At 39.0% G+C, this 25,660-nt stretch overlaps 1 protein-coding gene and 1 long non-coding RNA gene across 3 annotated transcripts in view; one reads left to right on the top strand and one right to left on the bottom strand.

Annotated features, from left to right (window-relative positions):
- LOC122562100 (T-cell antigen CD7-like) overlaps positions 1 to 22,577 on the bottom strand; it is a 27,773-nt gene extending 5,196 nt beyond the window's left edge. Inside the window, exons 1-7 of one of the 2 annotated variants that reach the window (XM_043714626.1) lie at positions 22,433 to 22,577; positions 17,835 to 17,892; positions 17,368 to 17,419; positions 16,098 to 16,181; positions 6,906 to 7,244; positions 2,702 to 2,844; positions 1,113 to 1,246 (exon numbers count right to left, since the gene is read on the bottom strand). In XM_043714626.1, coding sequence (XP_043570561.1) covers positions 1,145 to 1,246; positions 2,702 to 2,844; positions 6,906 to 7,244; positions 16,098 to 16,164 — 651 coding nt within the window. In that variant the 5' untranslated portion in view covers positions 16,165 to 16,181; positions 17,368 to 17,419; positions 17,835 to 17,892; positions 22,433 to 22,577 and the 3' untranslated portion in view covers positions 1,113 to 1,144. The remainder of the gene's footprint in view (positions 1 to 1,112; positions 1,247 to 2,701; positions 2,845 to 6,905; positions 7,245 to 16,097; positions 16,182 to 17,367; positions 17,420 to 17,834; positions 17,893 to 22,432) is intronic. The other variant, XM_043714625.1, reaches the window with a different exon arrangement.
- The window catches only part of LOC122562102, a 49,377-nt gene extending 24,902 nt beyond the window's left edge, over positions 1 to 24,475 (top strand). Inside the window, exon 4 of the long non-coding RNA XR_006315214.1 lies at positions 24,008 to 24,475. This is a non-coding gene — a long non-coding RNA (uncharacterized LOC122562102). The remainder of the gene's footprint in view (positions 1 to 24,007) is intronic.
- The last annotated feature ends 1,185 nt before the right edge of the window (positions 24,476 to 25,660 follow it).

The raw sequence follows: 25,660 nt of genomic DNA, 5'->3' as shown, positions 1-25,660 counted from the left end.
ACAGCTCACCTACACATCGACCCTCCCTGCTGTACAACAGAGCCGGTCATGGTGTCATTACATTGGCTGCTGCTGCTGCTGCTGCTTTCCACTGAGAGGCCATTCCCAGCCCCCACCCCTCCCAAAACATATCCAAATCAGTGTACCTGTGTATGAGGGGGATGGCCACAGGGTCTCCTGCACTGCCTGCTAACGCTTACTCATCTTCCTGGTGGTCACCGTATTCCTCTCTGTCTGTTTAGCCCTTCCTGGTGATGTGACCAGCTTGGTAAACGTGGTATCCATGACTTCCTCAGTCTCATAGCTTTAAATTAAGGGGGGTTAGGTATAGGACAGATGTCAGGGGTAGGTTCTTTACTCAGTGAGTCGTGAGTTCATGGAATGCCCTGCCAGTAGCAGTGGTGGACTCTCCCTCATTATGGGCATTTAAGCGGGCATTGGATAGGCATATGGAGGATAGTGGGCTAGTGTAGAGTAGGTGGGCTTGGATCGGCGCAACATCGAGGGCCGAAGGGCCTGTACTGCGCTGTATTCTTCTATGTTCTATGTTCTATGATTAAAGTTCAGATGTTCCTCCGGGTCAAGAATCTCTTCCTGTAGCATTATGAGAGTGTGGCATTGACTGAAGACAAAAAATGCTGGAGATGACAGCAGGCCAGGCAGTATCCATGGGAAGAGAGTAAGCTAATGTGTTGGGTTGAGATGACTGTTCATCAGAGCCCTGGTTCAGCATCTGCAATAATTTGCTTCTACATGTGCTTTATTTCTCCATTTTCTTGCACATGATACAGCACAAAGACACTGAAGGTAGTTGAGAGCAGGTAAGAGAAGAGAGAAAAGTCATATTTTCTTGAGATAAAAGTAGCTTTACAAATAGCACTAACCCTCAGACTCTCCATCCCAAAGTCACCATGCAAATGGTGTGCTGTTCCATCAACACCTGTGCAATTAGCATATTGCATGAAGCAGGCAAAAGGTGAAACAAACAAAATAATTTATCAATTACTTAAATTTCAAGAAGACCTGTAAAAATGTGTAATTTTATGATCACATATAAATGTATTATCAAGTAGCAAAAGAAAATAACTGGCCACATTCCAGGCTAATGTGACCTGATGTGAAGACAACACAGTTCATCTGAAAACTAACGTCCCACACTTTGGGTTCGGATTAGGTTCATGTCCTCATAAACTGAGTTTGGAGCTCTCCCATGTGTTGGCATTTCAGGTTGGCATCTTTTCCTTGCCTAAAAACAAAATCACATTTTAGAAATTGTATTCCTCTGCTTTGTCATTTCGATTTCTAAGTAGCAAACTCTACAGCTTGCAGATCAGGATGATTCCATATATGCTGTTCATTCAGAATTAACTTTATGTATGTCATTATAACTGGTAATGAATTATCCTTATTTAATACTGCCTTGGCATTTCATATTTCTAAAAACAGAATAATGAGACCCCAAAAACCCGGCCATTTTCAGAAGGTGTCTCTAAGATAGATAACATTTGCGAATCACCGAGTTACGTAACTGCATGGAAAATAACTGACACAGGAAACAGAATGAGCAGTGTTCTATGGCTGGTAATACTGCCCTATGTCATACCCTCACTTCTGTGGGTTTGTGTAGCTGTTTTTAACCGAGCTGTTAAGACATCTTTTGACACGTGTTTCAGACAGCTAGAATTTGAACCCAGGCTGTTTGACTTAGAAGCAAGGAACAGAGCCCTCTGTGGCTGACAAGAAGCCTCTGAGGAGAGGGGAAATTCTATGGTTGTGCTTCCAGACTATGAAATGTTCATTAAGTATCCCAGAATCCTAGATTTGTTACAGCCCAGAAGGAAGCCATTTGTTCCATTCTGCTTGCACTAGTTCTATTAGCCTAGTACCAATCTTCTGCCTTTTCCCCATATCCACCACATCATTTGTATTCAAATTATCATCCAATGCCCCCACGAATGCCTTAAGTGAACCTAGCTCCATCACGTTTCCACACAGTGCAGAACTATTCACTGTGAAAAAGGTTTTCCTCACATTATTGCTTCCTTTTCACATCACCTTACATCTGAGTCCTCTCATTTCTTTTCAGTTTATAAGCAAGAACAGCCTCTCCCTATCTATTCTATCCAGCCTACTCATGAATTTGAAACCTTGTGGCAATCTCCATTCTACCTTCTTCTCTCCAAGGAGAGCAGTCCCAGCATCTTCGAACTATCCTCATAACTGGAGTTTCTCATTCCTGGAACCACTTTTGTAAATCACTTTGACACTCTCTCCAGTGCATTCACATTTTTACTAACAAATGTGTACAATATTCCATGTTGATTTATTTCATATTTCAGACAAGATCTGAGAAAAAAAAGGCAGTTTCTTCGCTTCCTTTTTCAGTCAGAAATCTTTCCTACTTTCAAGGGGAGAGACAGTTAGAGGATGATCATAGATTGGCCAAGGAGCAACCCAGAATAATTTTAATGCTATCTCTTAGAATCTTTGAGTATATATCAGGTATATCTGAAACAATTTAACAGATATCAATTTTTAAATGGATGGTAACACACAACATGCTTTTTTTTTATCAGGTTAACAGTCTAGATAATTGTTCAACTGTACTATTTGAATTTATATTAATTGAATTTGTTTCATGATATTTCTTATTATACTTAAAATGGAAGAAATATTTGTTATAAAGAAATTAGGAACTCACATGCCAAAATATCAAAACCAAAGCACAAATAATAGCCACTGTTGCAACGACAATCACACCAATCACAATTGGATCCTTATATGAAAATTCTCTACAATTTATTGTTTCTCCACAATCAGCTTTACAGTCTTTCATCCTGGATTCTGAAAAGATACAAAATATTTCATTGTTTTCTGTAAATATTTCCATATATAAGACCTCCATATTGTCATGAAATTATTTTCATTTTCTATAAAATTCTGGATTCTTTACAGAAGGAAAAATATGTTCTACATCAGTTGGGAACTTCAAATTTTGTTTGTTATTTATTCATGGAATGTGACCATCACTGGCAATGCCAATACTTTTGTATATCTATTGCTACACTTGAGAAAGTGGTGGTGAGCTGACATCTTAAACCTTGCACTCCATGGTATAGAGTCGTAGAGTTATACAGCACGGAAACAGACTCTTCGGCCCAACACGGCCATGCTGACCAGGTATCCTAAATTAATCTAGTCCCATTTGTCAATGCTTGGTCCAGAGGTGTCTAAACCCTTCCTATTCATATACCAGCAATATGAATATGTTGTAATTGCACCAGCCTCCCCTACTCTGTCTGGCTGCTCATTCCATAAACACACCATCCTCCATGTGAAAAAGTTACCCCTTAGGTCCCTTTTAAACATTTCCCCTCTCATCTTAAACCTATGCCCTTTAGTTTTGGACTCCCCCACCCTGAGGAAAAGACCTTGGCTTTTCACCCTACCTATGCCCTTCATGTAAATGTTTGTATAAGGTCGCCTCTCAACCTCCGACGATGCAGGATAAACAGCCCCAGCCTATTCACTCTCTCCCTATAGCTCAAACCTTACAATTACGGCAACATCCTTGTAAATCTTTTCTGAACTCTTTCAAGTTTCACAACATACTTCCTATGCAAGGAGACCAGAATTGAACACAGTAATCCAAAAGTGGCCTAACCAATGTCCTATACAGCCACAACATGACCTCCCAAATCTTATACTCGATGTACTAACCAATAAAGACAAGCATACCAAACACCTCCTTCACTCCCACCTGTAGAGTCTACCTGTGACTGTACTGTCAAAGAACCGTGAATCTGCCCTCCAAGGTGTCTCTGTTCAACAACAATCCCCAGGAGCTTACTATTAAATGTATAAGTCCTGCCCTGAATTGTCACTCTAAAATGCAGCACAGATTTCGCTGCATTAAACTTAATCTTCTATTTCTTGACCCTTCAGCCCTTCTGATCAAAGTCCCTTTGCACTCTAAGGGAACCCATATAATCCAAGGATACCCATATTAATGTTGTGGAGGGAGATCCAGAATTTTGACTCAACATGAATGAAGGAATGGCAATTTGTTCCACATCAGAATAGTGCGTAGCTTAAAGGGAATCTTTGCAGGTGTTGGTGTACTCATGTGTCTGCTGGCCCACCTTCGAGGTGGTAGAAGTTATGAGCTTTGAAGATTCTGTCAAAGGAGTCTTGGTGAGCTGCTGCCTAGCAACTTTAAGTAGTGCTGCCACTGAGTGGCACGTGCATGGAGTGAATGTTTAAGATGATGGTTGGAGTACAACTCAAATGGACTGCTTTATCCTGGATAGTGTTTTGAGTTGTGGATGCCCATAGAAATGTGTTCTGCACCATGGTCCAGTGACTTTAATTTTTGGTTTGTCTCATTCTCCTTACTCCAATTGTTTCACCTTCAGTCTCTTTCTCAAACTCTCAATATTAATTAATAACATTAACAGTAGTTTATTATCACTTTTATTTTTACAAGTGCTCTGCTTATCCTATGATTACATCAGTAGTCATGAAGTAATGGTGGAGTGCCATTGTCAATGGAGTATTAACTCCATCACAGCAGATGGAAAGAAAAGTCTAATGATGATCATGAACCCATAGTTGTTTGTCATAAAAACCGATCTGATTTTTTTTCAGCTGTTCAGGGTGCTGATCTCCTTACTTGAGAAAGAGTGTACTCGCACTAAAGGAGGTGCAGATGAGGTTCACAAGGATGATCCTGGAATTGAGAGAGTTGGTTTCTGAGGAGAGATTGGGTAGACTGGGACTTTGCTTACTGGAATTTAGAAGAATGAGAGGGGAATCTTACAGAAACTCATAAAATTATGAGTGGAATAGATAAGATAGAAGCAGGGAGATTGTTTCCACTGGCCGGTGAAACTGGAAGTGGGGGCAAAGCCTCGAAATAAGGGGGAGCAGATTTAAGGCTGAATTGAGGTGAAAATTCTTTACCCAAAGGGTTATGAATCTGTGAAATTCCTTGCCTAGTGAAGCAATTGAGACGACCTTGTAGAATATTTTTAAGGCAAACAGATAGATTTTTGAACAGTAAAGGAATTAAGAGCTGTGGTGAGCAGTTGGATAAGTGGAGTGGAATCCACAAACAGATTAGACATTATCTTGTTGAATGACAGAGCAGGATCGATGGGCCAGATGACCTGCTCCTGTCCCTATTTCGAATGGTCTTATGTAAAGCCACTTTATGCTGTTTAGGCCCTCTACTCAGTGCACATACATAGAATTGGCAGAGAAAACTTATTTAGTTTAGTAACAAATCACTGTTCTAGAATTATTTTTCTATGAAAGCCGAGTTCAATTTAGCAGATTGAAATATCTTTTTTTAAAGAGGAAGATCTTCCAGATAGGCTTAGCAACAGAATTCCACAATGCTCAGACATGTTTCTTTTCTCAGAATCCTTATCGTATTTGCAGAGAGAATTTTGAATCCTACCATTATGTTTTTTTAAAAAGGTATGGACATTGGGACATGTACCAACAGATTAAAAAATAGAAAAAAAGTGATTTTGTTCTTTAGAAAGGAGGCAAGGGCAAAATTATAAAAATGACAGACCTCTGGATTTTACCCTTACTGACAGGGAAGTATTGGAGATGTTGATGATCGACAGCTTAAGGGATCACCTGGAAAGATAGTTCTGTTAAAGAGTGTCGGCCTGTGTTTAAAAGGGGCAGATAATGGCTGACCAATTCTCTGAAACCCCCATTTGAGAGTTATATTTAGTGGATAAGGGTTGAGGCAATGAACTTTAATGTACCTGGATTTTGGGAAGTGATTTGACATTATTGCAATAACAGATTAATGCAGAAGGTTCATCATGCACATGACAAAACAATTAGCTAGTTATATCCTCGGTTCAGAAACAAATAGCAAAGTTGGCAGTACCTCACGGGAGTTAGTAATGGGTTTCTTTTTTGTTAACTGATTTAAAATATTCTTCTAAATGACTTGTAAACTATCAATAGTTGTGGATGATTCAAACTGGGGCTATGCCAATGATGCTATTAATCAATGCAACAATTCAAAGAAATTTGAATGGATTTAATAAATGAATAACTAAGTGCCAGAACGTGACATCGGTTATGCAATGAAGCAGAAGGTATAAGGTTCTTAATGGTCACATACTCAAAGTAACATGGCATGAAAGAGGTGTTGAGATTTAGCAGATAGAGTATTAAAATTGTCATTCTATACTGCTAGACAATGAATACTCACGTCAGTCTTTTAAGATCTACCCTACAAATGCTCCATCTTTCCTCTCCACAAAGTTTAAAAAAAAACCCATGACACTATTGGAAGAATAGAAGTTTTCATTAGCTTCTTACCGATATTATATTCAAAATAGATAATAATATTAGGTTTAGGTCTCACATCACTTGAAAATAGTTGCAAGACTGAGTCCTGAACTCTGATAGCCAGATCTACGAAAAGGAAAAGTTATCTACCTTGGAACTTTACTTTCCATTGGGAAAGTGGATCAAGGGAGTATTGAAAGAATTCTTTCATATTTTCCTGGAAAATTTTGAATGCAAGCTTTCTTTTGTCAGGCCCATGATTTAAGAGCTGGGGATACAACTTAGAATTAAGGATGCCAAAAGAAGATAAGTAATTTAAGTTAAGGAGTTATTATCTTATGATACAATAGCCAGCACAATTTCAGCAATTTATCAGCAAGAAAGCTCAGACAAATGTTAAACATTTAAAGTCATGCAAGGGCAAATAGTTAGAAAAGATAATTGTTTGTGTAAAACAGCATGAATGAAAACAGTAAATGACATGCACCCTCAGATATCCATTTTTTAAATATATTTGGTTTTCTTTCGGATTAGCTTTACTTCTGTAAACTATGTCAGATGAAGATTTGAAAAATAAATCATACCTGATACTAACACTGTCTCTTGTACAATTCTATCATTTACAGATGTTTGATTTCGTATTCCAAAAACACAATAGTAAATGTCTCTGTCACTTTCCTGAAAGTGATGAAGGGTTACCGTGAAATTTTTCACAGTTCCTTTACAGTCAAGGCGATGTTCATATAACTTGTGTTTTGTAACCTGTTTTGTGTGGAAATAGATCAGATCAATGGGCTTGGAAAAACTTCTCCTTAAGTAAGTGCCCACAATGGTCCCTTGAGAGGATGAATATTCACAATTTAGAAAAGCTGAGGATCCATTTTTCACTCGTTTAATGTGCAGAGTCTGGGCAATGTGACCATCTGTAAAATACATAATGCAAAATATTATCAGTGCAGTTAGAAACCTCTGAAAAATATTAATTATCAAACAAACCTTTCCTTTATGTAAGCATAATAATCTAGTTTCCTGATTCATATTAATATTTGAGGATAGTTGATCATTTTGGGAAGATTACCTCTGGGAGGGTCTGATAATTAAAATGAACTTTAAAAATTGCCAGACCTGACTTCTGTGTGTCATGGCAGGTGACCCTGGAAACAGTGCAGAGGTGAGATGGACAAAAGGCCTGCTTGGTATGCTGGCTCTTTCTTCAAGATTGTCAAAAGAGAAGAAAGCATAAGACAGCCCTTCAGCCCAGTCCACTCACTAGCTCAGCCCACACACTTCCAGTGTCCAAGCCATGCCATCCAATGCTCATCTTCTATGGCCCCTTATAGCCTCTGTTCCAATCTATGCATCTTAACCACCTCATGTCCCATTATATCCCCTATACTTACTTAGTGCCCTTACACTTCCATGCAACTTATCCATTTTTCAACATGGACAGTGCACAGCACTCATGATGAGATAAAACAAAGAAAATTCTAAACAGTTATTGGAAAATCATATCTTTTTTTAAAAAAATATTGATTCACAAAAAACTTATGATAACATTCTTTCAAAAGCATCATCTCTAATAAGAACAAATCCTTCATTCAAATGCTTTTTTAAGAACAATCATTGGAGTTCATAATCACTCTTCCAAGAATTTATAACCACTTGAAGCTGTCAATCAAATGGTGAAATTGCAGGCACCATACTGTGATAATGGAGTGTTTTGAAATTAGCCAGATAGAGTTAATGCAGTGATGATAATTCTCATGCTTATGTCAACAGAAAAATTAAAATAGCAAGAAATTGTTTTTGCACTCTGGAGTTTTTTCAAACATTTGAAGGTAGAGGTTTTAAATATCTTAGCAGCTTGACAGTTAAGTTTGATACCTTTCACAGTTGTTTTTTCCAGTTTCATTTGATAATTTCATTTCACAGTATGTTTTGGAATTTTATGACAATTTCTTTTCTGAAGAGTGACCCACCCAGACCCATTCCCCTACCTTACATTTACTAATACACCTAACACTAAGGGCAATTTAACATGGCCAATTCACCTAACCTGCACATTTTTGGACTGTGGGAGGAAACCGGAGCACCCGGAAGAAACCCACACAGATACGGGGAGAATGTGCAATCTCCACACAGGCAGTCGTCCGAGGCGGGAATTGAATCCGGGTCCCTGGCGCTCGGAAGGTGCAGTGCTAACCACTGAGCCACTGTGCTGCCATGGTGGCTCAGTGATTAGCACTGCTGCCTCACCGCGCCAGGGTCCCAGGTTCAATTCTAATCAGAGGGAATTGGGTCTGGGTGGGTTACTCGTCGGTGTGGACTTGTTGGGCTGAAGGGCCTGTTTTCAAACTGTAGGGAATCTAATCTTTTGACAGTTCCAATGAGCTTGACTGTGTAAATTAGTTTATACACTTTTTCATCCACATTTGTATCTATCTTAAATAATTACAAAGGTCACTGTGCATTTTCCAAAGGGTGCGTGCCGTCAGTTAAATGTCTCTTGTGGCCACATCTAAAAGGGATTCCTTACCACTCTGAAAGATTCCCAAAGTTTAAGCCTGTTCCTACTAGGGGTGATCGGCACATGTTTCTTGTGTCTGACTAGTAAAAAAAGATACTACTAGAGCTAGCTACAGCCTGATATATACAGCTGAATCTGGAAAACACTGATATGCAATTGGAACATGCCCATTCCTCGCACACAACCATTTAAATGGTAGAATTATGACTGGGATGGGACAGCTAGAGATTGGAAAATGCTTTCACTATTTTGTTTTAACCAGTCCTCTCTTACTGCAAAAAGAAAATCAGGCCGGATAGCCTTCTATTAACTGGAAAGTAACTGTGAACAAGATGCAGGGGGACTATTGGGAATTAGAGAAGTTTCTGAGCTAAAGTTGCTAGACTCTAAAGAAAAGATATAGAGTCATATGTATTGAAATCGACACTTGAGCTGGAGTATTCACAGTTGTGAGGTGCTTAAGTTAGTCAAATGACCCCCAAAGAAAGCACATGCATTAAACGATAGCAGGAATCTTTAGGAAAATTGAAGTGAATTTCTGAGAATTGTGGTACTTTATTTTGATGCCAGGAAGTGAAGGAACTTTCAAGAACCTGATAAGTATCCATAAGTCTTCTTGGGTTGGGTGGGAACACTGTGGTAGTGGAATTCAAAGTTTAAGGAGTAATGTTCAGTTAAAATTGTAAGTAATGATACTTATTGGTTTTCTCTTGTGATGATAGTCATCATAGGCCCATACTCTTATTAGAGAGAGAGAGAGAGAGACAACTGGTGCTAAACTTCATTTGAGAATCACCATATCCTTACGACCTTACAGGATATGAACCTGCACTGTTAATATCACAATACATTGCAAATGAGCCATCCAGCCAACTGAGCTAACTAACACTACCCATCTTCTGGGATGTATAAATGATAATCCAATGTTTATAGTTGATGGTGTGTTGTTAGTATTGTTTGCTGTATTTGGTTTTTGTATAGTATAATATAATAATAACTTTAAAACGTGGAATTTGGGGTTTCATTCCATCAGAAAATCAGCAATTTATTAGCATAGGTAGAAGATTGGCTTACTAATAGAAAACAGAGGGTTAGGATAAAGGACACATTTTCAAATGGAAACTTATAACTAATGGAGTGCCAAAGAGAGCAGTGCTGAGGCCACAATTATTTACAGTACATATTAATGACACGGATAAGGCAAGTGAATGGACTATAGCCAAGAGTGCAGTTGACGTAAAAAAAGGTGGGAAAGCAAATGGTGAGGATGACACAAAGAGTCTGCAGATGGTTATAGGCAAATTCACCATAGTTCTAGAGGACCACTCTGAGAGAGAGAGAGAGAGAGAGAGAGAGATAGAGAGAAACCCTGGTAGTGGGTTTAACCTGAGAGTAACCACACGTCAGGCGTGGGGCAAATTGTAAAGGCAGGACCTGCCTAGTGTCCTCAACTGGTGTGAAAATTAAGACCATAATGTCAGCATTCCTCTGCACTACAAACAAGACATCCAGTCAAATAAGCTAACTGATCCCTGAGGAATATGGCCAGCTTAAATGAGTGGACAAAAACTTGTCAGATGGAACGTAGTGTGGGGAAGTGTGAGGATATGCACTTTGGTAGGAAGATTAGAAGAACTGAAGATTATTTAAATTGAAAAAGACTGCAGAAAACTACAGAACAGGGTTTTGGGAGTGCTCATACACAGATCCAAATTAGCATCCAAGTTCAATGGGTATTAAGGAAGGCAAATGGATAGCTGGCCTTTATTTCAAAAAGAATAAAGTACAAAAATAAGGAGGATTTTAGAGGACTTGACAAGGTAAATGCAGAAAGGTAGTTTCCCTTTGTGTGAGAGTCTGGGACCAGAGGGCTAAACTCAGAATAAGGCGTCACCCATTTAACATAGAGATAAGGAGGAATTTCTTATCCCAGAGGTGGAGTGCATCTATGGAATTCTTTATCACAGACTATTGTTGAGTTCACCATTAATATATTTATGTCATTTAAATCAACAGAGCAAAACTATAAACTATATTCCAGATGTGACTTTATCTATGTTCTATATTACAATAACAAAATATCCTAACTTTATAATGTTTATCCGTAAATAAGTGATAGTAATTTATTCACCTTCCTAATCATTTGCTCGGCCTGTATTCTAGCTTTGTGATTTGTGTACCAGGGCACCCTTTATAACTCACAGTTCTGCAGATTCTGTCCATTTACATAATATGCTGCTTTTCTATTCTTGCTGTAAAAGTGGTCATTGATGATTTTGAATTTAACCTTAATAACAACAGAGGCGTAGAAAGAAGAGATCATTATGTGCAACCTCTAACTTATCATATTACACAAAAAAGTCAGGTATTCGTGCAAATGCTGAGAACCTCGGGACTAAAAATTTGATCAATCCGGTTTGCAGGCACAGAAATCTCAGTGTGCAAGTACCACATGTCTAGTCAAAATGCCACAAAATCAGAAATTACTGGAAATTCAGCAGGTTGGGCAGCATCTTTGGAGAGAAAGCAGAGTTAACGTTTCGGGTCAGGTGAACCTTCCTCTTAAAGAGAAATGTATTCAGCTTGCAGTAGGTGTCAGCAATAATTGTAAAGGCCTTTGAAGGAAGGAAGAAGACTATCAATGCATCACCAGGCCACAGTCAGTGACCCCAGGTTCTCTGACATAATGCTGGAGGAGTTAATCAAGGAGGTCAAGAGGAAGGAGGTCACTTTCTGTAGATTGCTAGTAGCTCTGCACACAGTATGTACAGGGTTTGGAATCATGTGCCTTTGGAGGTGGTTTCCAAGAATCAGGCCTCAAGGAACTGGCAGCCATGCAATAAAATTATTATTCATTCCCCCCCCCAGTGGCTAAGGTCAGTAGCGCATCTTCTGATGTCTTCTAACCATTGCATTGCCAACATATCATGCTGATCAATGCATGTCATCTCAAAGGTAAAAAATGAATAATTTGATTCTATGCCTAAAACTCAAATGCTTCACCTCAATCTCAGACAGTTACATTGCTTCAACCCTCTCATCCATTCCTCACACCTTCAGATATTCAGCTTTGGCAGACATATCATCCATTCATATTGCATCAATCTCACTGACAACTTTTCTCTCTCTTGTGAGATGTGGTATCCAGACAGAGTAGCAGAGAAGGATAGGGAAAAGATGCAAATGTATCTTCTCAGCATTTTGACGAGACAAGGCTCTCCATCAAGGAAAGGGGAAGCATTTACTTCCAACTTGGCACATGGAAGTCATAAGGTGGTGCTCAATATAATCTCATCAAGACTACCTTCTCAATTTATTTCTCAGCTCCTCAATATTTCTTGAAACAATAAAGGCTGTGACATTTGAAAATATGTCAGGCCACAAATATTGTTAATTTTTTCGAAATTGTCGTCCAGTGGAAAGATTGGAAAAAGCCCTAATTCTCCGCCTTGACCTTTGTAGCAGGATTGATAAGAGGGACATTTTCAGGCTGGCAACTTGCAACTGATTGTGTGCCACAGAGATCAGTGCTGGGGCTGCAATTATTTACAATATATATGAATGACTTAGATGAGGAAAGTAAATGTACAATGTCCACGTTTGACACAAAAGTAAGGAAGGCAAGTGGTAGGAGTGACACAAAATGCCTGCAGAGATATATCAACAATTTAGTGAGTAGGCAAAAACTTGGCAGATTGAATATGATGCAGGAAAATGTAAGGATATGAAGAATAGAACATCTGAATAATACATAAATGAAGAAAGACTACAGAAACTACAGAACAGAGTGATTTGGGAGTCTTCGCTCAGGCATCACAGAAAGCTAGTATCTAAGTTCAGCAGATGATAGGGAAGGCAAATGGAATTTTGACCTTTAATTCAAAGGAGTGGAGTATATTAGCATGGAGGTTTTGCTGTAACTATACAAGGTACTTGTCAGACTGCGGCTGGAATACTGTGAACTGTTTTAGGCCTGATATCTAAGAAAGATATATTGGCAGTCCAGAGAAGGTTCAAAAGTCTGATATCGGCTACAGAGGGACTGTCTTTTGAGGAGAGATTGAGTAGATTGGGCTGGTACTTCTAGGAATTTGGAAGAATGAGGGTGACCTAATTGAAACATGCAAGATTCGTAGAGGACTTGACAGGATAGCTGTGAAAAGGTTGTTTCCCTTTGTGAGAGAGTTTAGGTCCAGGGGCATAATGTCAGAATAAGAAATCACACATTCAAAACACAGATGAGGAGAACTTTCTTCATTCAGAGGGTTGTGAATCCATCAAATTCTTTACCACGGAGGGCTGATACTACTGAGGGCCATTATATTTATTCAAAGCTGAGATAGATTTTTAATCACTAAGGGTATTAAAAGTTATAGGGAAAAGGCAGGAAAATGGAGTTGAGGATTATCAGATCAGCTACGATCTCACTGAAAATCGGAGAAAACTGAATGGGCTGAATGGGCTACTTCTGCACATATGTCTAAGGGTATGATACTTGCCTTGTGGTAAATAACTGCTTTGTATGTGAGAGATCCTGAGTTCAAATCCTAGACAACCTCTCATGTGTTCCTATTTGCATGGGTTATTGGAAAACGGCGTGCCAGAAGAACAAAAGTAATATGAGGCTAACTAATGAAGTTTTGATTTTCTAACCCACATTTGAATGAAGTTTCAGTTATTGAATACAGAGAAACACAAACATATAGTTCAAAATAAATGTTTCTTCATGTTTGGAATTGTCTGTTAACAAAAACTGTGTCCTTACAGTTTTTCAAATTACAGTAGCGCCTCGACATACGAATGACCCCGTTTACGAACAAATCGGTTTACGAACAGGATTGTACGTAAAAGTTTACTTTAATGTACATACGAAATTCAAGGTACGAACGAAGGTACGAATGCAAAAAGCCCATGTGCGACCACGAGGTTTCATTGTTCTGCTTTGCTCCGCGCATGTTGAACACAAAAGCTCTCGGGCCCCATGTGATCTCATTCAGTTCGTCTTTGGCGCGTGCGCTGTGAACAGCGTTCATTGCTACGTCCAAGCATTCCGAACAATGGGAAAAATTGATTCAGTTCGTGAACTTTTCGGTTCGCAAACTGGGTCCTGGAACGGATTAAGTTCATAAGTCGAGGCGCTACTGTATACATAACCTGTAATCAGAGTTTTGTCTGAACTGATATTCGACAAGAAAGATGTAATTGAGATTGAGGATTTGCATAAAAATATGCACTTTTTCATTCAATGCTATTGTATTGGTTCCTGTATATTTATTCAATTTTCTGAAGGATTTAGATGATAAATGAAATGTCAACCTACGGACAACTTTGAAAGTTATACAGTACATTGGGTTGATGATCTGACGTTTAGTCAGACGTATTGAGTATTTAGGATTGAAGTGTATACTAATGATGTCAATGTGGACCTGTGAAGCTGAATGTATTTTGAAGAGGCAAGGAATGTACATCATATTCATATGTACTTTCCAAAACTTACTATAAACAAGATCCAAATAATTTGTAAAATAGTTATGAGATTAAATATTGAAAACATTTTAATCAACAAATGCTTGAATGAGGAGAAATGATTCTGAGTATTAAGAAATCAGTTTAGCTTCATTTCAAACAGTTCAACTGAACAGCACATAATTTCAGTGAATCATCAATTTGAAATACAAACAGTGTTTCAAAATCTATTCTATGAACTCTGGCTAAATAACACATGCTGAATTCAATGTTAGCAGTCACACAACACCAGATTTAGTTCAACAAGTTTATTTGAAATCACAAACTTTAGGAGCTTGTGATTTCAAATAAACCTGTTGGACTATAACCTAGTGTCGCCTGACTTCTGACTTTGTCCACACCAGTCCAACATCGGCATCTCTACATCACGAATTCAATGTTGTTCAATGAAAGCTCTGTAATTATAATATTACACTATTTCTGTGTAAATAATTATTATAATCAAGCCATAAAGATGTGCAACATGGAAACAGATCCTTTGGTCCAACTTGTCCATGTCAGCCAGGCAACCTAAATAAATCTAGTTTCCATTTACCAGCATTTGGTCCATATCCTCTAAACCTTTTCTATTTACTCAGATGCCTTTTAAATGTAATTGTACTGGCCTCCACCACTTCCTCTGGCACTCATTTCATACACTCATCTAAAAGTTGCCCTTTAGATCGCTTGTAAATGTTTCCCCTCTCACCTTAAACCTATGCCATCTAGTTTTGGACTCCTACACTCTGTGGAAAAGACTTTGTCTATTTACCCTATCCATTCCAATTATGATTTTATAAACCTCTATAAGGTCACCCCTTAGCCTCTCAAGCTTTAAGGAAAATAGCTGCAATGTATTCAGTCTCTCCCTTTAGCTCAAACTCTCCAACTCTGGCAACATGCTTGCAATTTTTTTTTCTGAACCCTTTCAAGTTTCACAACATCTTTTCTATGGTAGGGAGATTATAAGGTTGAAATATTTTTTAGTTAATTAATCTCAGCTTTAATGATGTTGAAGTGATCACTTAATTACATACTAGAACAATTATTTACATCCTTATGAATTGCTTTTGACCTAGAAACATGTACCAAACCACTCCTGAGAACATTAAAAATTAGAATCCCTACAGTGTGGAAACAGGTCCTTCGGCCAAGCAGTCCACCTTGACCTTCCAAAGAGTAACCCACCCAGACCCATTCCCCTACTCTGTATTTACCCCTGATAAATGCACCTAACCACATCCCTGAACACAATGGACAATTTTGTATGGCCAATTCATCTAACCTGCACATCTTTGGATTGTGAGAGCAACCCAGAGCACCCAGAGGAAACCCACGCAGACAGGGAGAGCATGTACAAACCCCACACAGTCGCCCGAGGCTGGAATCAAACCTGGGTCCCTGACGCTGTGAAGCAGCAGTGCTAACCACTAAGTCACTGCGCCGCCCCAGGATGGGGTAAGGAATTCAATATCATCAAAGAGAGGGGCATAGGAAAAATGATAAGAGCTTAGTTAAAGTGATATTTTAAGGAAAATTTGAAAACTGAAGTGAGAAGTGGCAGACGGATTTTGAAAGAATCTTAAATAACATTGAACACATCAAATCACTTGAGCCTGATGTATTGTATAAAACAGATCTTGAATATTCTTCACTTATAAAAGAAACATTAGCATTTGAATTGACTTCTGGCTGTTGGCATTGAGAAGATTTCACAGAAAATCCTGAAGAAAGGATCTCCTACCTGTCTTTACTCCTGAAATCATCCAAATGAAAAGAACCTGAAGAAGCTGTATTCTTTGTGGAACCATTCTTAATGCTCTTATTTCTGTCAACACATTTCAGAAAAGAGTGGTTAGTTAAATTTCCGCTGTCAGTTAAACCACGTAGTGCACACCACAGCACAAGCTTTAAAGGGACACAACTTAGTTTTCTACAATCTCTTGGCAACAATGTACATGCTTAAATTCATCTACTAAAACCACTCTACTGCAATATCATTGAACTGAAAACTGAAAAGCTTAACATACGAACAAGGACCAAACGAAGGTGACACGGTCCTTCACCATTCAATAAGACTGCAGCTGATTTGATTTTTAACCACTACTCTGCAGTACTGTATACCCATGATAATCCTTCATCCCTTTGGTAATTAAGATTGGTCTCTGCCTTAAAAATATTTAAAGATTCTGCATTAACTGACTTTTGAGGAAGGGAATTCCAAAGACAACAGTTTTTTTTCCTCTCATTCCTGTCCTAAATGGACCTTTAGTCCTAGATTCTCCCATAAGAGAAAATATCCATTCCACATCCACCAGGTCAAGTCCCCACCAGATCTTACGTGTTTCAATTAAGTCATCTCCAATTCAGCTAAACTTCAGAGGACACAGGCCTAACCTGTCTAGCCTTCTTCCATAAGGCCATCTATTCATTTTAGGTATTAGTCTAGTAACCCTTCTCTGAACTGCTTCTAATGCATCAAAATTCTTCTGCAAATGAAATGACAAGTATTTTACTGAGTGTTCCAGATGCATTCTCTCAAATGCAATGCATAATCTTCCTACTCTTGCATTCAATTCTCCTCACAATAAAGCACATCATTCTGTAGCTTCCCTGATTACTTGCTGTGCCTGCATACAAGCCTTCAGGTGGGAAGTGGGGTAGCCATGGGAGTGCATGAGAGAGGAATTTTCAAATCAGAAACCATCTAAGAACTTTAAAGCTGCTCATGTTCTCAAAATGAAGGGGAAGAAATACTGCAATTTATTTCAAATTAATAGATGAACACAGTCACCTCCTTCTCAAATGTTAAGTCTTAGTGATATTACAAAAGTACAGATCTAGATCTGAGCAACTTCCAATAGAGCAGGTAACAGCTGAGCATGGAGCAAGCAATCAGCAGCAGAAACAAAGCTTCAAATAAACCCACAAATTAACAAAACTATGAGAGTGAATATACAGAGGTTTACTATTGCCCCAAAACCATCAATCATTACAGAAACAGGGTTACTTACGGTTGTTGCTGTCATAAAATTGCTGCAATCAAACTGTCAGAAGCATTAATTTCTACATTGGAGACAAAAGATCCTTTTCAGACACAAATAGGAATTAACATTTGAACCTGCTTAAAACTCACTCCACTGTATCACAATCCCCAAACTACTTCTCTCTTCCCTTTTTTTTCACCCTCTCTGCAGATTTGCAAGTTTAGAATATTGTGACAAGTTATTTCTTGGCTATGTCAGCAACTCTCAAGGGGAACTGAACAGCTTCTGTTTCATAAAATGATTGAACTGATGTAAAATTATGATGCTGGCAGTTTGTTTTGTTGGGACCATAATGTCACGTGACTGTTAATCGTAGGTTTTAACATTCCATTAAACTACATTTCTGAAACAAGACCTGAAGCTGTGTGTTTTAACTCTGTGGCATTACTCATGTGGGTGCTATGGAAATTTTGAATGCCAAAAACGTCACTCACCTTGTTTACACTGAGTTCCAGTGGAATGCCTTGACAGTAAAAGTGTTCGTTCAGTCTTCTGTACATTGGCCAAGAGCAAGCAAAAGTGGCAATTTATGACATTAAATAACACCTGAGACAACTTTGATTCTCTCCCTGCTATGTTGGACTTTGTAGATATTATCTAAAGACTTCCCCAAGAGACTTTCAGATACGGTACTTTTGATACTTGTTTATGCCACTGCACAGTGCAGAAGCATGATTTTGCTTGTTTCCGGAGGTGTTTGCAAAAGTTTTCAGATTCACAAGGGACAGGTGTTAGAATTTGGCAAGCAAGTTAAAGGAGTCGACAAGCTGGTCAGGTAAAAGATAAAGAAAATATCTGAGAAAAACTCTGCAGGTCTGGCCGAATCTAGTTAGAGAAAAACAGACTTGATATTTTGAGTCCAATAGGACCCCTCTTCAGAAATGAAGGAGACGGAAATGGAAATAGAAGGGTGTTCTACGGTTTGGAAAAAGGGGGGAGGGTCTGTTGAAACAAAAGTGAAGGTCTGGGATAATTTTGAGGATGAGGAGGTTAAATATCAAGGGTGTCTTGGAACAAGTCAAGAGACTGCTTGTTTCAGTAAAGAAACACTATAGATACAACCATTCTGAGGTTAATAGCACAATGGGGATCAGGTCTGACTGGCAGTAATATTATTAAAGATTGCCCATCTGTCTTTTAGTGAATTGGACAGTGAGATTTAAACTTTGACCTGTCTAAGATGTCTCCATTACAGCAAACTGGCTAGCAATCACTGACCAAGGCTTCCCCAATTCTTTACAGCAATTGAGTCATAAAGTTATACAGAATTGAAACTGACACTTTGGTCCAACTCGTCTATGCCAACCAGACATCCCAATCTGACTTAGTCCCATGTGTCAACATGTGGGCCTGCATCCATCTAAACCCTTCTTATTCATATACCCATCTAGAGGTTTGTAATTTTACCCACCTTCACTCTGGCAACTCATTCCATACATGCACCACCCTCTGTGAGAAAATGTTACACCTCAGGCCCTTTTTACTTCTTTCCCCTCTCACCTGAAACTTAAGTCTTCTAATGTTGGACTCCCACATCCTTGGAAAAAGTCTCTGGCTATTCACCCAATCCATGCCCCTCATGACTTTATAAACCCTTATGAGGACACCTCTAAGCCCTCAACTTTCCAGTGAAAAAGCCCCAGCATATTCAGCCTCTCCCTCAAAGCTTCCTGTCCCAGCAATATCTTTGCAAATCTTTTCTGCACCTTCTCACATTTGACAACATCTTTCTTAAAGAATGGCAACTAGAATTGTGTACATATACTAAAAGTGGCCTCACCAATATCCTGTGTAGGCATATGATTACATCCCAACTCCTTTTGCGCAATGTTCCAATTAATGAAGGCAAGCATCCCAAACATTTTCTTCACCGCCCTGTCTAACTGTTCACCTCCACCCCTAGATCTCTTTGTTTGCAAAACACTCCTCACGGCCCAACCATTAACTGTATAAGTCCTGTCTTAATGAAATACAACACCCCTCACATATATCTACATTCAACTCCACCTGCTATTCCTTGACACATTCGCCTATCTGATCAAAGTCCCATTGTATTCGGAGATAATCTTCACTGTTCACTACACCATCTACTTTGGTGTCATCTGCATATGTACTAACAATACCTCAGATGCCGTATTCCATTAATTAAATTGTTTAAAGGTCCCAATGCCACTTTGACAGCTACTGAGAGAAATGTAGTGTGAAAGGTAATTGGATGAGGAGTTGTCCGTTGGGAGATAGGGAAAGGTGACCAGTGAATGAGGAAGTAGATTGGCAGGTGGGTGAGAAGGAGGGGTATCAGATAAAGGGGAAAGGGTGCCAATTGTTATATGGGTAGAATGCCAAAAGAGTGATGGGGAGGTTTGCCAGTAAGCAAGAGTAACGGGTGCCAGGAGGACAAGGGGTTGCATTGCCTGGTAGGTCACAGAGTACACGTGGCAGGTAAATGGGTGAGAAAGTGATGTGGGTTACATGAGACTTGGGTGTCAGTGAGGGACAGTCAGTTGGGTATATGTTGGAGAATTGCTTGGAGGGAGGCATTCTGTTGGGGTCTGTATGAGCAATCAGGGTGTAGTCAGTGTGTCAATGGGAAGTGTCAGTTTTATCATTAGCTAGGAGTCAGAGTAGCTTTTAATCCAACATTTCCTGCCTAGCTATTAAGGTAAGTCAGAACTTGCTAAAGTCTCTAACTCTTAATTCAGATTTGGAGATGTTTTTCCAACAGTTGCAGACATCAGGTGATTGCCTGTGTAACAACATCTCAGGCTATTACTGCATAGTCAGTGTGTCATGTGGGGCCAGGCCTGCATAGTCCTGAGTTAACATTAGTGGTGGTTGATTTGACACCTTTAAACGGCCACTAATAGGTCACTTAAGCACCTCAGTTGGCCGTTGATTGGGATATCCTGCTATTGTCTTCACACCCTGGACCTATTTTGGGAGGTGGGAAGGAGGCAGGATGCTTACAAACAAGCGTCTTGCCTGATTAAATATCTTTCCAACTCCAAATTCACCATGAGTGGACATAACCTTCCTCCCATCTGTCTTTATTTTGTAAAGATTTCTATCCTGCCGTTTACATTTCCCAATAAAAGTTTTTCCAGTTCTGAGGTGTGATTTTTAATCCCTATTCCCAAAGTCTCTTGCTTTCACCCAATCAAATCACAAGGAATCAGAGATTAATCTGCAATGTAATTTAAAATATATAACTCACATTTATGTTTTTTAACTTTAAAAATATCCTTTATTCATAAAAATACCTTTACATACATACATAATCACTAAAACAGTTCTGTTCTGTACAGTGGAATATGGCAAAACATTGGAGTTTGCTTCTATCTAACAAAACAAACCAAAGACATTTCTTACTTGTACAAGATTATATTTACATATATTTGAGGCATCTAGCATGGGTGGGGGTGTGGGTGGGTTTGTGGTCTGACAACTGAATGGACTCCCATTTAATCTCAACAGAAAACCCTTAGATAGTGGTCCTTCTCCACTGCATTTTTGTGGCAGTTGTCCCAAACATTACTGTGTTCCTCAGCACGTAGGCCTAGACCTTGGAATGTGCCAGTCTGCAACACTTGGTGGAGGTCAACTCCTTGCTCTGGAAGACCAGCAAGTTTCAGGCAGACTACGGAGCATCTTTCATCGGGTGCCTTTCACCATTCAGCTTTGGCCTGCCCGTGGACAATGTGAGCTTCAGCTCCTCCACCATCTGCTCTATCTCAGCACATTCTTAATTGGAGTAAGGCAATTTTTTACAGTACGAGACGAGAACTTCCAAAAGTTGATTGGAGTAGACTGTTTGCAGGTAAAGGGATGACTGGCACATGGAAGGCTTTTATAAGTGTGAGTATAAGGAGTGTAGGGGCATTCTGAGGAGGGATATCTAAAGGGCAAAGAGGTGATATGAGAAAGTCTTGGTAGATAATGTTAACGATAGTCCAAATAGATTCTACGAGTACTTTAAGAGCAAAGTGCAACTGGGAAGAGAATCGATCCCTCAAAGATCAACTAAGTTGTCTCTATGTTGAACATCAGGAAATGGGAGACATACTAAATGAATATTTCACATCACCTTTTATTGTGAAGAAATAAATGGAGGCTGGAGAACTCACAGAAATAAATATTGATTTTTTTTAAAACAGTTTGCATTACAGAAGAGGAATTGTTGGAAGTCTTAGGAAACGTAAATGTGGATAAATCTCCGGGACCTGATTAAGTCCTGTTTCCCTGGACGTTGTGGGAATTTAGGGAAGAACTCACGGGGCCCCTAGCAGATATATTTGTATCATCTATAACCACAGATGAGATGCTGGAGGACTGGAGGGTGGTTAATATTTATTTAAGAAAGTAGTTGGTGTATACTTGTTGGACTGAGGGGTCTGTTTCCATGCTGTATGACTCTATGTCTCTAAGGCACCTCATCCACCATTACCATGCTGTAGTCCTGCCGACTATGCCAAAAATGTAACATGAAATTTGATCACAAGAACAGTCCAAAGATCATGAAACCAGGACTCTTGTTTCCCCTGACATGAGTTAATCATAAACAAGCAAGACAATTAAGATTAAACAAGGAAATAATGATATTTACATGGACTTGAACCTGTAGTTTATGTGTATGAAGAAATCCTAATCCTTCTCCCAGGAGTCCTCCTTTTTTACCAAAGAATTCTTCCCCCCCCCCCCCCTGAGAGTCCATTTAACTACTCCTGCTGGCCTGCTTGGTACCCTCCTTCAGCATTTCCACCTGCAGCTGGAGGTACCATTACATCAACAATTGGCAAAATGCTGGGATCTGTTATTATAAAATTCTTAACAATGTTGTTAGAAACAAATTAAAACTGGCCAACATGGTTATATTAAAAGTAAACATTTTCTGACAAATTTCTTGGAACATTTTAAAGCATGTGGTTCATAGGGTAGACCGACGGGACCAGCGGATAAAACATGCCTGGGTTTCAACAAAAAAATTGATAAGATGCCACACAAAATTAAATAGACAAGATACAGATAGACGAACCTTTATCCGACAAGCTTGGGACCAGCAGTTTTTCAGATGTGGAATTTTTTGGTTTTCAGAATAAGTGACAGTTTAATGGTGAAATTTTTTTAAATGTTACCGAAGGAGCAGACCGCTAAAGGACATTGGTGCTTGGCCACGCACCCTCCCCACCACCCCCCACCGCTGCACGCATCAAATGGTGTCGACTTGGGTTAACTGTTTGCATGCCAAACAACCTTGTTAATGAGAAAAAAACTTCACAAAAAACCTTCAGATTTTGGAGCTTTTCAGTTTTTGGATGTTTTGATAAAGGATCTTATATCTATACTGACACATGGTGATTATGCCAATAATAAATTATCACAGATGGAGAATTTGTTAATGAACAAGATACAGAGAGTGGGCATAACTGGGGCATTTTCAAGTTGGCAGTTATTGTAGCAGAGTTCTATAGGATCAGTGCTGGTTCTAAGCTGTTTATTTTAAAGACATAAATGAAGAGCCAGCAAATAATTTATCTACAGTTGCTTATCATGAAAAGCTAAATAGAAATTGTGGAGAGAACACATGCTACAAGGAGATATCGAGATATATCATAAAATGAATGGTCACCAAGCCAGCAGGTGCGGTGTTCTGAAGTTATTCCCTTTCATTATAAGCTGAATTTGTAAACTGACCTTCAAATAGATTTAGCAGTGCTTGCACAAAGAACCCAGAACTTTAGCTTGTTGATTCAGCAGAGGCACAAATACTGTAGATGCTAGAATCCAAAGTAGCCCAGCAGCAGGCTGAAGAACACAGCAAGCCAGGCAGCATTAGGAGCAATTAAGAAGGCAAATGACGTGTTGGCCTTTATCAGAAGGGGTTAGGAATGCAGGAATAAAAAAGTGTTGCTACAGTTGTGAAGAGTTTTAGAGAGAGCACATCTGGAATCCTGTGTGTAATTTTGATCTCCAAATCTCAGGACTGAAACTCACCTGATAAATTTGAAATCAAGTCAACTTTTTAGTGAAATGAAGTAGTATTCATAATTCATTGAGTAGGCAAAATTATGTCGGATGGAATTTAAGGAGGGCAAATAAAAGTTCTTTTATTCACCCTCAAATGAGTATTATTCTCTTAAATGCAAGCAATTGCAACATTTTGAGGGGCAGAGGTTTCCATGTCTAAGTCCACAAATTGTTTAAAGTTATCACAAAGATACATAAAATAATCTGCACGCTAATGAAATGTTAGCCTTTATCACAAAAGGCTGACTACAATGTAGAGGAAATTATGCTTCAGTTGTATATGGCCTTAGTTTGATGCCCTTAGATTTCTGTATTCAGTCTTTGCAACATGCCTTAAGAAGGACAAGTTAGCCTTGAAGAGGCTAAACACGAATTTGCTAAAATGGTAGCAGAACGATCTGGGTTAAGTTTAGAGTTTGAATTGCATGATTTGCTTTTTATTTTGTTGAGTGTAGAAGACTCAGGGCTGTTGATATTGAGGTGCTTAAATTGATAAAAAGGATGCAATAGGAAAGATAGAGAGAAATTGTTTCATCAAAATGAGGAACCAAAAATAAAATAACATAATTTTATACTTTTATAGAGTCAAGTCGACCATGAGGGCGCTCAGGAAGTACATTTCAACAAGAAAGTGTCAACAAAATCAGGAATTCTTATCTGCATACAACTTTGAAAGTGGGGAAAACTGGAACTTTCAAGACAGAGATTAATAGATTTTATTTGGTAAAGGTGTCGAGAGGCATGGAGTACATGGGATAGGCTACAGACTAGCCATGATCCAATTGAATGAAAGAGCAGAATTGAATGGTTGAATGCCGTATGCTTATGACAATAAACTGCTTCTCAATACATTAGTAACTGACTTGTGTTTGCAATTAGTTCATTTATGTGTATTGGTGCAAATAAAGCACTGTTCCCATATACTTCAATGTATTAACTATTGGGTATAATAACTGTTTGCTCTGATGTGATGTAAAATATGCCAAAGGGCAATTTGATGCATTTTCTTTTAGCATATTCTTTTTCAGAAAGTTATTCTGCATAAAAATATCCCCAAACCAATTAAAATCCCTTTGAATTATCTTATAATGAATAGAATCATAATAATCGTCAGTATTTATTCAATGTTCCTGTTGAACATTTAACTTGGTTAATCTTTACTGTCATTAAAACACAATTGTAGCATACAAATTGTCAGACTGTTCACAACTCTACTGCTGCACCTAAGAATGAGAATCTACTTCTTCAGGCTGAGAGGGAGCTGGTATTTTGGGATAGAGTGCACTAAATTTTAAATATATAAACAATGCAATATTTGTTTTAACTCATTCAAACCATCCATGAAGTTAAAGCAGGTTATAAAATTCAGCACTCTGATGCTGGTATCTTTGCTTTTATAACTGCTGATTTAAGTAAAAATAGTGAGAAAATAATGCAAACATTGGGCTCATCACCATCATTGCTTTGAAGCCAAAGTTCACAGAGATTTTGTTTGCCAGGAAAAAAAACTTAATTCTCTCTAAACTGGGAGAAGCAGAAGGAGGGTGGATGTAACTTTGCTTCAATAAGAGCTTTCTCATGGCTTTGTTATTGACTGCACAGTTGTAGCTTTGCAGGTGCAACCCTAAGAACTCTGAATAAAACTCAAAAGATAACTTTTACCTTATTTGCATTGGTGTATGACCATGCCCCTGGTGATGAATAGCTGCTACTCTGAAAAAAAGGCACGATCCTTTCATGTTGTGCCAATCTGCTGTTCCAGAAATCTTTAGAAGCCACTATGCCAGTGACTCCTTTATGGCAACTCGATGCTTTCCTGATGGCTTATCTCTTCAACCCCACAAAGAACAAAGAAAATTTACAGCCCAGGAACAGGCTCTTCAGCCCTCCAAGCCTGAGCCAATCCAAATGTACTGTCTAAAACTGTCGGTCAATTCCTGAGCATCTGTATCCCTGTGCTCCCCACCCACTTGTGCATCTGTCCAGACACATCTAAACTTGATCTACCATGCTTGCCTCTACCCCTCTGCTGGCAACACGTTCCAAACGCCCACCACCCTCTGTGTGAAGTACTTACCACGTGTATCCCCCTTAAACTTTCCACCTCTCACCTTGAAAGCGTGACCTTTCGTTATTGAATCCGTCACCCTGGGAAAAAGCTTGTCTCTATCCACCCTGTCTATACCCTTCATGATTTTGTAAACCTCAATCAGGTCCCCCCTCAATCTCCTTTGTT

The sequence above is a fragment of the Chiloscyllium plagiosum genome, chromosome 24, assembly GCF_004010195.1.
Source record: "Chiloscyllium plagiosum isolate BGI_BamShark_2017 chromosome 24, ASM401019v2, whole genome shotgun sequence".
Taxonomy (NCBI): Eukaryota; Metazoa; Chordata; class Chondrichthyes; order Orectolobiformes; family Hemiscylliidae; genus Chiloscyllium; species Chiloscyllium plagiosum.
The sequence above is the reverse complement of the archived record's forward strand: the minus strand, read 5'-3'. Positions and strand labels throughout refer to the sequence as shown.